The 16,815-nt window shown below is 42.5% G+C and overlaps 1 protein-coding gene and 1 long non-coding RNA gene across 7 annotated transcripts in view; one reads left to right on the top strand and one right to left on the bottom strand.

The window, feature by feature from the left end:
• Window positions 1-16,815, bottom strand: part of LOC143680268 (uncharacterized) — a 101,507-nt gene that overhangs the window by 47,324 nt on the left and 37,368 nt on the right. The window contains exon 4 of one of the 3 annotated variants that reach the window (XR_013174052.1): window positions 1,494-1,921. The exons of the other annotated variants lie outside the window; for them this stretch is intronic. This is a non-coding gene — a long non-coding RNA (uncharacterized LOC143680268). Of the gene's footprint in view, window positions 1-1,493; window positions 1,922-16,815 lie in introns of those variants that run through there. 3 annotated transcript variants of the gene reach the window in all.
• RXRG (retinoid X receptor gamma) overlaps window positions 1-16,815 on the top strand; it is a 62,791-nt gene that overhangs the window by 17,312 nt on the left and 28,664 nt on the right. Inside the window, exons 1-2 of one of the 4 annotated variants that reach the window (XM_077156800.1) lie at window positions 2,211-2,678; window positions 15,157-15,301. In XM_077156800.1, coding sequence (XP_077012915.1) covers window positions 15,229-15,301 — 73 coding nt within the window. In that variant the 5' untranslated portion in view covers window positions 2,211-2,678; window positions 15,157-15,228. Of the gene's footprint in view, window positions 1-2,210; window positions 2,679-12,973; window positions 13,016-13,966; window positions 14,065-15,156; window positions 15,302-16,815 lie in introns of those variants that run through there. The other 3 variants (XM_077156801.1, XM_077156802.1, XM_077156799.1) reach the window with 3 other exon arrangements.

Raw genomic sequence — 16,815 nt, 5'->3', positions numbered from 1 at the left:
TTACAATTGAGAAGGGAAATAGGCAAGTATGGACACATAGATAAATCTAGGACAAGGCAGACTGCTACATGCATGCTGTCTCTGAGAGAGAGGTGACGACTATGGGAACTCCTCAGGACGGAAACCTCACCTTAATTCCAAATGCTTTCTACTGCGATGGAGGAGAAGAGGTGTGTGCCTGGTAAGACACTGGTTTGCTGCTCTGAGGAACCTAGAGGATGACCAAATGGTCTTCACTTCCTTTTAGAAGCACCATACTAAGACTCTGCCTTTCCCTCTTGTAGTGATCAGCTCTTGCTGCAAAGATGCTGCATAACAAAAAATCCCAAGTGTCTTAGTGCTTACACAAACAAACTTTTTTTCTCAAAAGCCTGCATGTTGGCTAGGATGGCTCAGCTTCAGACTGTGAGTAAGCTAGTCTAGGCTGCAAGCTACAGGCTGCAGGCTGGACTCAAGTCTGCTCCTTGTGTCCCAGATTAAAGGAGCAATGGCTACTTGGGGCCTGCTTCTCTCATGGTATCTCATAGGAATGCAAAAAGCCAAACCAAATCAGGAAAGCTCACTGAAACTTTGACTCACATCATGTATTATAATTTTCCATCAGCCTAGGAAAATCATATTGCTGATTCCAACATTAGTTGGACAAGAAATAGGCTGTGGCTACTCTAGTGGGAGGTACTACAAAAACACAATGGAGAGGATATGAAGAATTAGGCTGCATGGAGAATTAGGAACAATAATCCTGCTCACCACACCCTCCTCCCTCATTCAGGAACAGCAAACATCCCCTCTGCCCTCCTCCCCTCCCCCCCCCCCAGCACACCTAAAATTAGTAGGTCATGAGGACTCCTTTGAATTTATAGTTTCAGAGAAAAGACAGGACCATCCTCAGTCAGTATTTCCCACTATTTCTGAGAGAACTTCAGAGCCCATCCCTTGAGTCTCTTTCGAGGTATCTCATGTACTCAGGGTCTGAAAGCAAAGGACTTTGGGGTCACAGAATTTTAAAGTCAGTAAAGATTTTAGCAATTTATTGATCTATGGATTAGAGACTTGGGAAAGACCTTGGAGATCATCTAGCATAGGGATCATAGGAGACCTGGCCTAGTAGGCAACACAAGTGAGCAAATGAGAGTGGGTGTGAGAAAATAGTGCTGGTGTGGACAGGGGAGCTGGAGAACACTGCCTCCTTCTTTGAAACTGTTCAAATTCAGACTTTTAAAGCACTCCACAGGCCAAGCAAAGTACTTCTGTGGGTCACATTTAGCTAGCCCTTTTACCCTAATTTCTAATCCCATGGTTCTCACCTATAGGATCTGTTTCAGTGTACACATTTCTCGTCACCCCCATTTTGGTGTGAGTGCAAAAGCCCCCACAGGTGATTCCAATTTCCCTACCCCTGCCCGAGCACTTCACTCCACAAATAAAGCAAGTAGGCTTAGTGATTTGTCCAACTTCATGCGGCCAATCTGCAACAGAGGCAGGATTAGAATTCAGGACTTCTGACCACCCCCCATCTGCATTCCTGACACTGCATTCACCAAATGCTGGGCTATATATACTGACCTAACAGTAACCATGGGATCGATCCATTGGCTGCCAAGAATAAAAGATGAATGTGACATATAAGTGCTCCTAAGGATCTTATAGGAGAGGTGGCCACATGTACAGAGAATTGCAATGCAACCATATTTGTGTGCTATATATGTGGACAAGGGAGTGAGGAGAAGGGACCTATGAACTTCCCATTTATTCCTTGAGCCCAGGAAGAGCAGGTATGGAAAATGGTGGGGATGTTTATTTATGCCACTCTCACTGTAATCAACAGAGCTGTCAATACCTATCCTGCAGAATGTAGGGCCATCAAGAAGTTTCTTTTGTTGCTTTCATGTGAACAGGTTCTAGGAAGGCAAGTCAAAGCCTGTAGGTTAAAGACAGAAAGACATGTTTAACCTCTGGGACAAAAATAAAATTGACTTTTGGGGGCTACTATGGATCAGGCACTATTTGGCACCTGGTGCTGAGATTAGCACTAAAATTTTTAGTCTCGTGCTGAATACATTCTAGCAGGCAAGACGGACAAACAAAAAAAATAAACAAGATAGTTTCAAACAGCAATAATTACAGCAGGAAAGAAATAAAACAGGGTGATGTGATAGAGAGTGACAGGCTGTGTGGGTGGGGAGTGGGCAAGGTGCCCTCCCTCAAGGCTACTTTAGCAACCACACTTAGGTCTATTGGAGCCAAACCTGGGCAAAAAATTCATGTTCATAGCTGTTTCTGAGTGGCAGACCTGCTGTTACTGGACCATATGTCTATACAGAGGGATTGGGGTTGAAAGGTCAGGCTGAGAGCTTTGGTGTTGGCCAACTGGGCTGCGTGCAGAGGCCAAGGCCAAGTTTGGCTTCGGGAAGCTATATTAAGCTTGTCAAGCAGTGAAGCCGGCAGCCTCAGACACTTAGCAGTGTTCTGAGCTTGGGCTCCGGAGGCACCGGGCAGCAAAACTTTGCCCGATGAACCAGACGACCCAGGAAAAAGCCCTCAAAGTTAGCCACAGTGAGTTGGACTCTGAATGATCTGGAAAGACTCTTCCTATGCATCCTGCCTTTTCTGCCCAGGCTTAGATCTAACTGAGACTTGTAACAAGAAGCATGTGCCTTTAGTGACCTGGGTCTAAGGTAAGTGCCACTTAGGCATGCGGAGGGGAGGGTGGTGCCTCGGGTGGAAGCAGCAGGCAGGGTCTCTGAGTCTATGTCCTGGCATTCTACTGTTTGAGCTTCTCGTTTGCTGCTTTTGTTGGAATTTCAATCTTGAGGAGGAAAGAGAACTGAACTGGTACTATAGAGTCAGGGTCTGTGTCACTTTTTGCAACCCCCTTTAACCTATTTCTGAGTTTCCTTTTCTCTATTGTGGAGTAATGAATACTCGTCCTGGTTCCCCTGCGGGGATTTTGATGACTATCAAAGGAGACACAGATTGGAAAAATGATTTCATAAGCGTACAATGCGCTATGACAGTAAGATGGTTTACTACTATTGTTATAGCTAGGTGCTCTGTTGTAGACCTAGGTGATATGTATTATATACCTTGGTAATAATTGATTCAGGTATACTCTGTTGCTGCAAGGTTCTAGAGAAGTTTATTTCAACAAGCATTCATTGAGCCAGTTATAAAACCAGGCATAAGGGATACAAAAAGTATATTAGATACAGTCTCTGCCATGAGGAGCATCTGAGTATGTGAACAATTTCCAAAGTCACAAAATATATAATTGGGAGCATATCTATGCAGACTTTCAGAGAAAATGATCCAGGCCACATTTTTCAATGCATGCATGTGCACACAGCTAGATTCAAGCAGTGCCACTCTAAGGTGTCCACCTTCTGGAACGGGAGCACCTTTCCTGCAGCCCATGCGGCGGCCGTGCATTTGCTCTTGCTGGAATAATCTGGGCTGAATGCAGCTCTGAAATGCGAGACCTGATGCTCAGGGATGGCTCCAGAAGTGGACAGGAAGCATTCGGCCCCTGGCTGAGTCTGCAAATGGAAGACATGCGGCCAAGCGAGTTTCTGTACTGTTGTCAGGGAGCAGCTAGCTTGCATGCAGCAGCGCATCAGTGATGCAGTGAACCCCAGCTCCAAAGCGCTTGCTCTGGCAGAGCTTCTGATAAAACTAGACAGCCAGGACTGGGGGACCTGGGAGCTGCACAGCTAATGGGTTTGCGTTCAGCCCACCTGTCACAACCTGCTCCCTCCCATTGCATCCTGACATCTGAAGACCATGTGTATTGGGAATGTGCTGCTGCCTCAGACCTGGGAGAGGGTACTGAAAAGCAAGTCAGCTCTTCCTGGACTCTTTGCAATTGAGGTCGGGCTGGAGCAGCTGAAGACTGAATATGGTGAAGGAGGTAGAATGCCCTGGGATCCAGGTCCTGAGGTTCTAGCTTTTGTTGGCCCATAACTACTCATTAGACCTGGCCAGGTACCTAACCTGTTACCTGGGCAGGTACAATAGCTTTGAGTGTCTCCTCTTGCGCTGCTGTCGTATTTACCTAACTGAAGTAGAGTTTTGAGGGTGTTACTCCTCTGCTCAAAATCTCTAGGATTCCTCTTTGCCTCCCAAATTAAATCCACTCCCCCTAGCCAGGTTATCAAACCTCCAGGCTCCATCACAACCCACTTCCCAGCCTTGTCTCACACCCGTCCACTAGACACAGTTGCTATCCTGGGCTTCCCTCCAGGCCTTTACTCTCAAAGCCTTTTGTCCATCACTGGCCCACCCAAGTCTTCCCAGTTTTGAAGACTGCCAGTTTCCAGCTCAAATGCCACCTTCTCCAGGAATCCTTCCCTGATCTGAACTGCATATGATCCTAAGCTATCTCAGCTGATTTTTAATCTTCCTAATGTGAAGTTCCTTGAGGCAATGCCTGAATCATCTTCCTTGTTTCCACCCCGTAGCATTTCTGAATAAATAAATGAAAAAAACCACTTAAAGGTTTTATTCCTCATCTGAAAAAAGGAATCTCACCCAGTTGCTGTGAGGCTTAAAATAATTAATTAGCAGAGAGCAAGCTTTCAATAGATGGTAGCAATGATAAAGAGCAATAATAATAATTGTTGTTCTGTGATTACTGCAGTCTGGAAGCAGTGGAGCTAGTTCTGCTGAAGATGGGATTGAGAGGGAAGGCTGGGCAAAATCCTCTTGAGTCCCAGATGAGAGTGGCCTCTTCCTTATTCCCATGACATTTCTTGTCCTTAAGGGCTCTGAAGGTAGAGTCATCTGACCTAAAATGCTTCCATTTTATGTTCGGATCTAAGTGTCCTCGGAGGCACTCAGGAACAGTTGTTGCCTAGAGCTCAACTGACAGAACCTGCCTTGCCTGTTCCTGAAAATCAATACACACCTCAGTTATCATGAATCTTGTAATAATAATAACTTGGGATTATGACAACATCAAAAATCTTTCTGCCTCCTCTCCAGAGAAATGGAATCATTTAACCCCTTCTCTGAGTGTGGTCTCATTGCAGAATCCTCAGCTCAAAAAGACAGTTTGGCCCATAAGAAACACTCAAAATTCTTGTCTGAATTAACCAGGTTTTTATGGGAAAGATAATACAGCTACAATCTATGGAACAGCCGTTATGTGCCAGGCACTGCAACGGGCATTTGCCATCCTTCTCTCATCGAATCCTCCCAGCGAGTTGATAAGGTAGGTATTTTCAAGCTCGTTTTCCAGGTGAGGAAACTGAGAGTCCAAAAAGATATGTAAGTTCTCTGAAGTCATGCAGCCAATACGGGCAGAGTGGAATGGAGCCCATGTCCGTGTGACTCCAAAGCCACATTCTTCCCATCTCCAGAGGCTCCTAACCCTGGATGCACATTAGCACCACGTGGTGAACTTACAGAAATGCCCGGGCAGAGGCCCGACCTCAGATGGATTGAATCTGGACCTTGGGTGAGGCACAGGTGTCACTTTTTCCCAAAGATCCAGGATTGAGGACTGTTGCACTACACCAAAACAAAATAAATGACTGAATTCAAGTTCCAAAAGTACTGTCTTGGTTTTTAAAGGGTGGGGAGGGAGAACAAGAGAGAGTGAAGAAATTCTCCCATCACATATGTATTTTCAGACCTTATACAAATTAACTTTTAAAAACTTTCTGGGGACTCTAGTTTCAAAACGAGGTGCTAAGGGCTGTCTTTTTATTTTTTGCATCCGTCATGGCATCCAACCCAGGGCCTCTGCTCACTTCCTGTGCTCAACAAATATTTACCTAGTGAATTAAAAAGCTGGCAAATAGAAAAGAAACCGGGCTCTGATGTATTTTATGTTTTATTGATCATTCCTTCTGCCCCAAAGGCCTTGAACACAGAAGAAATTCCCATATTTGGTTCAGTTTGAGGATTACAGTCAATTTAGTTGTAGTGTGATTCAAAATTCAGATAGACCATGTTGAATTTCAGTGGCCCCTTCCTTAACCCCCCAGATAATCACCTAGTGTCTCTACTGGACATTTAAGCACATGCATATTCTACCCCACCTGCCTTTGAACTTGCTTGTATGTCTTAATTTTTGTGCATGTTCTGACTCCTCAATGAGATTGTACAATTTTTCTTTTTTTTTTTAAAACTTTTTTATTGTGAAATATATGTACACACAATAAAGCAATACATTTCCAGATACATTTTAACACGTAGAAATAGAACAGATTTTAAAGTTTGGTATGGGTTACAGTGCCATGATTTTTTATTTTTTCTTTTAGCTGCTCCAAGACACTGGAGACCAACAGAAATATCAATATAATGATTCAGTAGTCATACTCATTTGTTAAATCCTATATTCTCCGTATACTCCTCCTTCTCTTTAAATAACATATAAACATAAAAGCAATAAATTTCAAAGTACATCATGACAATCAGTTGTAGAACAGATTTCAGAGTTTGGTATGGGTTAAAATTTCCCAATTTTAGGTTTTTATTTCTAGCTGTTCTAAGGTACTGGAGGCTAAAAGAAATATCAGTATAATGATTCAGCACTCACACTCATTTGGTAAACTGACCTTCTCTGTATAACTCCACCATCACCTTTGATCTTTCTCCCTCTCTTTGGGGGTATTTGGGCTATATCCATTCTAACTTTTTCATGTTGGAAGAGGCTGTCAATAATATGGGATCGGGGGGTGGAGCTAGTTGATGTTCTGGAAGGGCTGGTCCCTCTGCATTTCAGGACTTATCTGGTCCAGGGACCCATCTGGAGACTGTAGGTTTTGGAGAGTTACCCTAGTGCATGGAAACATTGTAGAATCTTATATATTGCCCTAGGTATTCTTTAGGATTGGCGGGAATGGTTTTGGTTCAGGTTTGGCAAGTTATGGTAGGTAGCAATGTCTAACTGAAGCTTGCATAAGAGTGTCCTCCAGTGTAGCCTCTCAACTCTATTTGAACTCTTTCAGCCACTGATACCGTATTTGTTACATGTCTTTTCCCCTTTTTTTTGGTCAGGATGGCATTGTTGGTCCCACAGTGCCAGGGCCAGGCTCATCCCTGGATGTCACGTCCCACATAGGGAGTGTCATCTCCCATTCCTCCAGGGAGACTTTCATCCCTAGATGTCATGTCCCACATAGGGTGGCAGTCAATGGTTTCACTTGCAGAGTTGGGTTTAGAGAGAGAAAGGCCACATCTGAGCAACAAAAGAGGTCCTCTGGAGGTGAGTCTTACCTACAGGTGTAGACTAAGCTTCTCTGCTACATACATAAGCTTCACAAGAGCAAGCCTCAAGATTAAGGGTTTGGCCTATTGATTTAGGTGTCCCTAATGTTTGACACGGTGTCAGAGTTTTCCCGGGTGGTAAACTTTAATAGTTTCATAAGTTTTCTCGCATCTCTCAAGAGACTTTGCCAATACTTTTTGATTATCTGCTTAATGTGCTTTGGGATTTATCCAGGCATTACATTAAGCTATACAGGATTAAAAGCTGTCATTTTTATTCTGGGCTCTCTGTGTTTGGATTGTTTAAGTGATCTATCCAGACAGGTTGAGTTAGATTATGTGCTACAGAAAATTTAGGTTCTGGACATAAAACTTTCTTCCTTTGGTCCAAAGAGTAGGTGAAGTTCTAAAATACAGGCAATGTCTTTCTTACCCCTGTATTCTCAATTACCTTAATCCTGATCCAATCGGCTTCTGTCTTATCTGTAAATACCAGTTTATACATATATAAAACAACTCAAAATCCAGAAATAACAATTAGTGCTCTGGACTAAATGTGAGTGCTATAAGAGTTTATAATTTAGGCCCCAGTTTTCTTATCAGGATTTTCTAAATGAGATCATACAATCTTTGCTCTTTTGTTTCTGGCTAATTTTGCCTTACCAAATGTCTCACAGGTTTATTCACATCACTGCATGCCTCACAACTTTGTTCCTTTTTGCAGCAGCACCATGTTTGATCATATGTATACACCATCATTCGCCAATCTACTTCTCAGTCAGTGCATCTTTCAGTCACCTCTATCTACTGAGCTGTATGTATAATATCCAAAGTCAACATTATGGACCCTTGGTATTGCTGTGGTACTGTTGATGTTTTACTATTAAACATAGCCCAGAGAAGACAATATCATTTTTCTGCCTACACCCCCCAAATTATGTACTCTTTGTACAAGATTCATATCTTTGCAGCAGGTCATGCAAGCAAGAACTTATTTATATTTGCAGTGTTAATCAGTGGGACACATGAGTCTATACAACCCCCTTCAATATGGTAATATTACTTATAGGCCCGCTAGAGAACCACCTTCACTTCTATCTACTCCCTTACATTGGAGTTCAACCTCATTAGCAAACTGTTCACTTATCTCAAGCTTCTGTGTAGCTCTAAAAAGCCTCTGTATCAAAAGTCTCTGGTTTTACCTTTACCATGGTCATAAAGTGGAATCATACAGTATCTATTCTTTTGTGTCTGGCATATTTCACTCAGCATTATGCCCTCAAGTCTCATCCATTTGTCATGTGGTTCAGGACATCATTTTGTCTTACTACTGCATAATATTCCATAGTATGTATATACACATTTTGTTAATCCACTCTTCTGTTAATGGGTACTTGGATTGTTTCCATCTTTTAGCAATTGTGAATAGTGCTGCTGTTAACATCAGTGTGAAAATCTCTGTTTGTGTCACTGCTTTCAGCTCTTCTGGGTATATACTGAGTAGTGGTATTGCCAGGTCATAGGGCAACTTGATATTTAGTTTTTCTGAGGAATGCCAGATTGTCTTCCATAGCGGTTGTACCATGATACATTCCCACCAGCAGTGCAAAAGTGTCCCAATTTCTCCACATCCTCTCCAACATTTGTAGTTTCCTGTTTGTTTAATAGCAGTCATTATTATAAGGATGAGGTGGTATCTCATTGTAATCTTGATTTGCATTTCCCTTATAGCTAATGAGAATGAACATCTCTTCATGTGCTTTTTAGCCATCTGTATTTGCTCTTCAGAAAAATGTTTATTCGTATTTTTAGCCTACTTTATGATTAGGTTTTTGTTCTTTTGTCATTGAGTTGTATGATTTCTTTATGTATACAGGATATCAAACCTTTTTCTGATGTGTGATTTCCAAATATTTTCTCCTATTGAGTTGGCTGCCTTTTCACCTTTTTGACAAAGTCCTTTGAGGCACAAAAGCATTTTATTTTGAGGAGTTCCCATTTATCTATTTTTTTCTTTTGTTGCTTGTGCTTTGGGTGTAAAGTTTACGAAGTTAACTTCCATTATTAGGTCTTGAAGATGTTTCCCTACATTTTCTTCTGGGGGCTTTATGTGATTGGTTCTTAGGTTAGAGTGTTTGATCCAATTTGAGTTAATTTTTTGTATAGGATGTAAGGTAAGGGTCCTCTTTCATTCTTCTGGCTATTGATATCCAATTCTCCCATGCCCATTTATTGAAAAGACTATTTTGTCCCAGTTCAGTGGATTTGGGGGCCTTGTTGAAGATCAATTTACCATATATTTGGTGGTCTACTTCTACATTCTCCATTTGATTCCATTGCTGGATACTTCTACCTTTGTGCCAGTACCATGCTGTTTTGACCACTGTGGGCTTATAATAAATTTTAAAATTGGGGAGTGTTAATCTCCCCACTTCACCCTTGTTTTTTAGGATGCCTTTAGCTATTGGGGGTCTCTTTCCCTTCCAGATGAATTTGGTAACTAGCTTTTCCAAGTCTTCAAAGTAGATTGATGGAATTTTGATTGGTACTGCATTTAATCTGTGGCTCAATTTGGGTAGAATTGACACCTTAACTACATTTAACCTTCCTATGCATGAGCATGGAATGTCTTTCCACCTATTTAGATCTTCCTTGATTTCCTAGATACTTGTTTCTTTTAGTTGCTATTTTGAATGGATTTTTTCCCTTAATTGACTCCTGTGTTAGGTCATTGCTTGTGTTTAGAAATGCTACTGAGTTTTGCATATTAATTTTATAACTTGCCACCTTGCTGAATTTGTTTATTAGTTCAAGTAACTTTGTTGTAGATTTCTCAGGATTTTCCAAGTAGAGTGTCATGGCATCTACAAATAATGAAAGTTTTACTTCTTCCTTTCCAATTGAATGCCTTTTATTCATTTTCCCTGCCTGATTGCTCTAGCTAGACCTTCTAGTACAATGTTGAATAACAGTGGTGATAGAGGGTATCCTTGTCTCATTCTTGATCTTAGGGGGAAAACTTTCAGTCTCTCATCATTGAGTATGATGCTGGTTATGGGTTTTTCATATAGGCCTTTTATCATGTTGAGGAAGTTATCTTTGATTCCTACCTTTTGAAGTGTGTTTATCAGAAAAGGATGTTGAATTTTGTTGAATGCTTTTTCAGCTTCAATTGAGATATCATTTTTCCCTTTTGATTTGTTAATATACTGTATTGTATTAACTGATTTTCTTGTACTGAACCATCCTCGCATTCCTGGTACATCTTTTTCCATCCTTTCACTTTCAATCTATTTGTATCCTTGTGTCTTAAGATGAGTCTCTTGTGAGCAGCAGATAGCTGGATTATATTTCTTAATCCATTCTGCCAATCTGTATCTTTTAATTGTTAGGTTTAATCTGTTAACATTCAAAGTTATTGCTGTAAAGGCATTTCTTAAATCCACCATCTTATCCTTTGGATTCTATTTGTCAGATATATATGTCCTTTTCCCTCTTTCTCTTTTTATCCTTTAGGTTACACTTACTGGTATTCTTCAGTTCTGTGCCCCCTTCAGACCTCCCTCTCCTGCCTTTTTTTTCAGCCTGGAGAACTCCCTTTAGTATTTCTTGTATAGCTGGTCTCTTGTTGATATATTCTTTCTGCCTTTATTTGTCTGTGAAAATTTTAAACTATCCCATAGTTTTAAAGGACAATTTGGCTGGTACAGAATTCTTGGCTTTAAGTCTTTGTCTTTCAGGATCTTAAATATATCATACCACTGCCTTCTCACCTCCATATTGCCAGGTGAGTAGCCTGAATTTAGTCTTATGTGGTTTCCCTTGTATACAGTAGATTGTTTCTCTCTTGCCACTTTCAGGATTTCTGCTTCTCTTCAACATTTGACAGACTGATTAGTACATGTCTTGGGGAAGGTCTATTTGGATTTATTCTATTTGGAGTTCTTGGGCTTCTTCGATTTGCATATTTACGTCTTTTATTAAGGTCGGGACGTTTCCCCCATTATATCCTCCACTAATCTTCCTAGACCTTTATTCTTCTCCTTCCGGGACACCAGTGATTCCTTTATTTGTGTGCTTTGTTTTGCCCATCATTTCCCTGAGATCCAATTCAAAATTTTCTATCTTTTTGGTCATTTTCTCTTTTGTGTGTTCAAAATCAGTTGTCCTGTCCTCTAGTTCACTTATTTTTCCTTCTGCCTCTTCAAATCTGCTGTTGTGTGTCTTTAGTATATTTTTGATTTGGTCTATAGCATCTGCAATCTCTGTGATATCTGCTATTTTTCTATTTATTATTTCATGTTCCTCTTTATGCTCTTCTAGTGTCTTCTTGATCTCCTTTATATCATTAGCCATCCCAATGATTTTATTTAGTAAAGTTATATGAACATCTTTGATTAGTTTTTCCAAAGTCTGTGTCTCCTTTGGTGTTTTAACTGGGTCATAAGACTGGACTGTATCTGTCTGCATCTTCATGTGGTTAGTGATCTTCTGTTGTCTTCACAGCCTGTAAATATCTTGATAGGGTTACTTCGGATGTGTTACTTTCTTCAGTAGTCTAAAGCTTTATATTTGTGGGGCGGGTCTGGTGACGGGTTGTGGTGCAGGTATATATACAGGTCAGGGGCTCTACGCTGGTGCCTGCAAGCGTGGGGTGTGGGTCACAGGGTTGTAGACGTGCGGTGTGGGGGGCTGTGGGAGTGAAATGCAGCTGAGAAAGGCCTGGGAGCGCAGGAGGAGGGTGCAGCCTGGGGGACACAGATGTAGGGCGTGGCAGGAGGCAGATGGAGGGGCTTAGCAGCTGTGCTGCGATTGGTAGGTGGGCAGGATGTGGGTGGGCATCTTGAAGTATGTGGGTCATGTGTGTCAGGGTGTGGGGTACATGGCACAGAAGTTGGGGCACAGGGAGATTGGGATGCAGGTGTGTCCTTGAGCAGAGGCAGGGACCCAGGGGAGCCAGGATGCTGATGTGTGAGTATGTAGGGGTGGGGCACAGGTCACGGAGGTTGTGGGATGTGTGTCAGGAGTGGGCGATGATGGGTGGGCAGGGGGCCCTGGTACAGGTCCGCAGGTGCAGGAGTGGGGTGGGGTAGGGGTGCCCGCTTGTGCAGGGCAGATGGGCCTAAGAGCACCTGCCAGGTGTTGGAGAAGGGCACTTGTGCTGTGGGGTGGTGCAAGGGTGTTCTTGTGTGCAGGGCAGGGGGGTGGGGTGCAGGGGTCAAGAGGTCCACGCATGGATGCACGGGTGCTGGGCAGGGAGGATGTGGCTGTACCAGTGCGTGGATTTGCGGGGCAGGACCCTGCTGTGGGTGGATTGGGGGCAGAGCTCTGGTGAACATCTGTGCAGAGCTCATGGGCAGAGGCATGGAATTATGCTTGCGTGGCCTGGGGATGGGTGTATCCTGGATGCACAGGTCGGCACTTGCCCAGACCTGATGGGGCGTGGTGTGAGCGGACACGTGGGCGTGTCTGGGGCCGGATGCTGATGTGCGCGTGCGCAGAGCTCAGGGGGTCCAGGCAGAGATGAGCGACTGACCCTACGGTTTGGGTATGGTTGTGGCCCGGGTTTGCAAGTGAGCGCCTGCAGCCCAGATGCACAGGTAACTGCCTGTAGGGGGTAGGGAGGGGGAGATGGGTGTTGAGGTGCTGGCCGTGGGTATGCGGGTCTTGGGAGGGGCATGGTGAGACTGCGCTTGCGCAGGATAGGTGGGTCGGCCTGGGACAGGCTTGTGCGCATGCTTGGGGCGGGGGTGTGGGGCGGGGATGCTCGGAGTACCGTGGGAAGGTGGGTGACAGGGCTCAGGTACGTGTGTGTGTGTGGGGGGGGGAGGCGTGCATGAGGGTGGTGCGTTCAAGTCGGCCGCTCAGCGTGCTTCCCAGTCCCTGTCCCTGCACTGCTGATGGTGCCAGGCCTCGGTCAGGTGATGGCCCTGCTGGGCTGTTGGCGCTAGCAGGCGAGTTTCTGGTTCTCTGCATCTCAGTTCTTCTGCTTTTTTCTACCCAGGCCTCCCTGTGTGGTGTAGAAGACGCTCCCAGGTCACTTACATCCTGGAATTGCGCTCCCGTTTTGTTTTTTTTTCTGTCCCTTCTCTAGCTGTTCTTTGGAGCAGGGGTGAACTCAACCTAACCTATCCCACCACCTTCTTGGGAAGTGCCAGTTTTTCTTTTTTACTGCAATTTTATTGAGATAGATTCACACATCATATCATCCATCCAAAATATTTTATGTAGCTCAGAGTATCGTCACATAGTTGCGCATTCATCACCACAATCAGAGAGCATTTTCATTACGCAAAAAAAACCAAAATAGAACATCCCATACCCCTAATTCTCCCCAAGATTGTATATTTTGAGTAACACAAGACATATCTTCTAGCTTTTATGTCTCCCTTCTACCTATTACCTTGCTCTGTAGCCAGTGCAACAATCTACTTGTTGTCTTTGATTAAAGAAAATCCTTAGCTGCAGCGTCTCACTAATCTCTGCAAGGGCCTTAGGAGACACAAAGGTAGTGGGGAGTTAAGGAATGAGGAAAGGGATCAAGAAAGGGTTCATTTATCAGCCATTCATATCTGTCAGTTGTCTGCCATGTACTGGGCTCCACGGCAGGTGCTGGGAAGACCAGGCAAACATAATCTCTGGCCCCGTGGATTTGAAAAAATCTAGCCAGGAAGATGATCTGTTACATGCAAGCTTAGAAACTTCATTTGGGGCTTTCTATCCAATTTTTAGTGCCATGACAATGATTTGGGCATTTGGCTTAGCATCTTTCAGCAGGCTTACTGCAATCACCATCGTACATCCGTTCTCCCTTTTCCTGTCAGCGCGGAAGGATGTGCATTATTTGCCTTGGTAAGCCTGAGCCTGGCCCAGTGCAGGTCTTGGTGGATGCTTTGTGAATGTCTCTCTCTCTCTCTCTTTTTTTTTTTTCATTAAAAATTTTTTTTATTAAAGAAGTTGTGGGTTTACAGAACAATCATGCATAAAATACAGGATTCCCACAGACCACCCCACCACCAACACTTGCATTGGTATGGAAAATTTGTAACAATTGATGATAATACTTTTTTTGCAATTCTATTTTCTCTGTGATTCTTAAGCTGCTCAGGACTGGGTGATGGGAAGGGGTCTGGACTGGCAAGTTGGGTTGTAGATCTTCTACCTCTTTAAAAATTTTTTGTTGATTTTAAAAAATTTTTCTTCAGTTCAGCATTCCTGGAGCCGTTCTGCAGTCTCTATTTTTGTCGAGAGTTCCATGCAAGTGGGATTTGTCCTTCTGTTAGTTGTTTCTGAGGAGAGACTTTTCCATGAGGTGTCTTAAATCGCCATGTTGATGACATCATTCACATGTTATTATTTTTTTTTTAGTTTTCTTTTTTTATTAATTAAAAAAAAATTTAAAACATAACAACGAACACAAACATTCCTACCATATGGTCATTCCATTCTACATATGTAATCAGTAATTCCGTGAATGTCTCTTGATTGACAAATGGTTGGATTTGCATGGCTTTGCTTGGCTGTCTTAGAGCGTGAGTCTTTTGCCCAAGGGTCATAGCTCCCCTTGGAGCACCACTGAATAGGCAGTCCATACTTAATTTAAAAAATTTAAACACACACAGCTGGCAATGTCCTAGGTGTGCAATTCAGCATGGAATTCTAGTTCAAGTACAACATATGAGAAAAACGAATAAAAGAAGAGTGTTCTAATGGAGATGTGTTGTGATTTTAGGTTTTAGTTTCAACTTCTGCATATGATTTTGTTCCTCCTGTGCCACTTTTTTCCTCACTTACATTCATCAGCTAGGCCGTTTTGGAGACTCTGGGCTTAGAAACTGCTTCATAAAATAGGACTTGCTTTCTCTCAAGGATACCCTTACAGTTTTAGGCCTCAGGTAGTGGGTTTACTCTGGCTCTGTTTTATTGTGTTTTTTTCCCTTACAGCTTAATGTGGTGAATAGTGTCAGCAGTTCAGAAGACGTCAAACCCTTGCCAGGGCTTCCAGGGATTGGAAACATGAACTACCCATCCACCAGTCCTGGCTCTCTGGTTAAACACATCTGCGCCATCTGTGGGGACAGATCCTCAGGTATGGAGAGCAGCACATGACCCTCCCAAGTGGGAATCTCAGAGGAGAGGCTTGTTCCACTGCCCTCTTGCTACTTTGTACTTAAAGAAGGAAAAAGGGCCTTTCCTATGTTGTTCCAGCCTGGAGCCCAGGCTTTAAATTTCTGTCCCTGGGTTCAGGGCCTGCAGTTCTGATGAATTTATAGCATGATTTCATTTTTGAAGATTAGATTTATGTGAAATGTTTCAGAGGCCCCTTTTGGAGTTATTGTGTTGCATGTGTATCTGGAATGGAAAAACTGTTGTAAGCATCTCAAGCCAGATTTTCTTCAATTTTTAAAAATTTATTTGTCATAACTATAAAAATCATGTCCATTGTGTAGTAGATTTGCAACCAGAGAAGTTCCAAAAAGCTAGAGAAGTACAAAACATTAAAAAAACAAAACGAAACAATTTACCCATAATATCATTACCAAAGACAAATAAACTCTTTAATATTTTTGCACATATCCTTGCATAACATTTTCGGTTTTTAACATGTGTTATAGGCTGAAATAATATTATTTCACCCATTTCATTTTCTTTGATACTCTTCTACTTTTGCCCAGATTTTGCCTTCCTGACTTCTCTCCCTTACTCTCCATCCTTTCTCCCCACCTTCACCTCATCAGTTTTGAAGACATCTGTGTCTCTAATTTGACAAATGAGAAAATGGGGAAGGTTCTGTTCTATGGCTGTCCACGATGGCTGAATGAATGTTTCCTCATTTTATTTCACTACAGAATGTCACTCCATGGAAAGTTCCTGCTGCCTGGAACTTATTTAGCTCCACAGCTGATGTTTACTTGCTGTTAAAAAGTTGTTTCCAAATCATGTAGACTTGGCCACTCTGAGTTGGCTGTTACCATAGCAACAGAAAGCCTGTCTTACCCCAACAGAGAGTTTTCTCTGCTACGGTTATTTTAGTTGAAATTCTGGAATGTTCATTCACTATTAAGGAGTCATGGGGATGACTGTGTCATACAGTTGACAAAATTAATTCCACATTTCTTGAGGAATATTTCATAGCTGGGAGTTCTTTGGACCCAGGATAAAATCCCGTATTTATTATTGCTGAGAGTTCAGTAAATTAATACAGTCAATATATTAGTCACAGACTGTCTTTACTTCAGGCAGGCTATCCCAGCCACTCTTTCATCTTAGGGGTGCTTCCTCTTTAAGCTCCTGGGATGCAGATATTTACATTTGCTAGTTATGTTTTTATATACTTCAAATTTGCCTTAATATCAGCCCAAATAAAACATATTGAGAAAGTCAGGTCAGGTCTATGGCTACTTTACTTTAAAAAAAGGAAATATAATATCACATATGATCTTCAAGAATCAGACATAAATATGTTTTAAATTATGTTTCCTTATATTTTTCAAGTTCGTAATTTCCAATCAATTGAGCATAGCCATTGGTGTATGGTAATGAAAAGACTTCTAATTGGAAGTGCAATTGTGATAAATTCCTGATGTCTATGTGGGGAAAGTG

This window comes from Tamandua tetradactyla, chromosome 4, assembly GCF_023851605.1.
Source record: "Tamandua tetradactyla isolate mTamTet1 chromosome 4, mTamTet1.pri, whole genome shotgun sequence".
NCBI lineage: Eukaryota > Metazoa > Chordata > Mammalia > Pilosa > Myrmecophagidae > Tamandua > Tamandua tetradactyla.
Note: the sequence above shows the minus strand (reverse complement) of the source record. Positions and strands in the feature narration are given on the sequence as shown.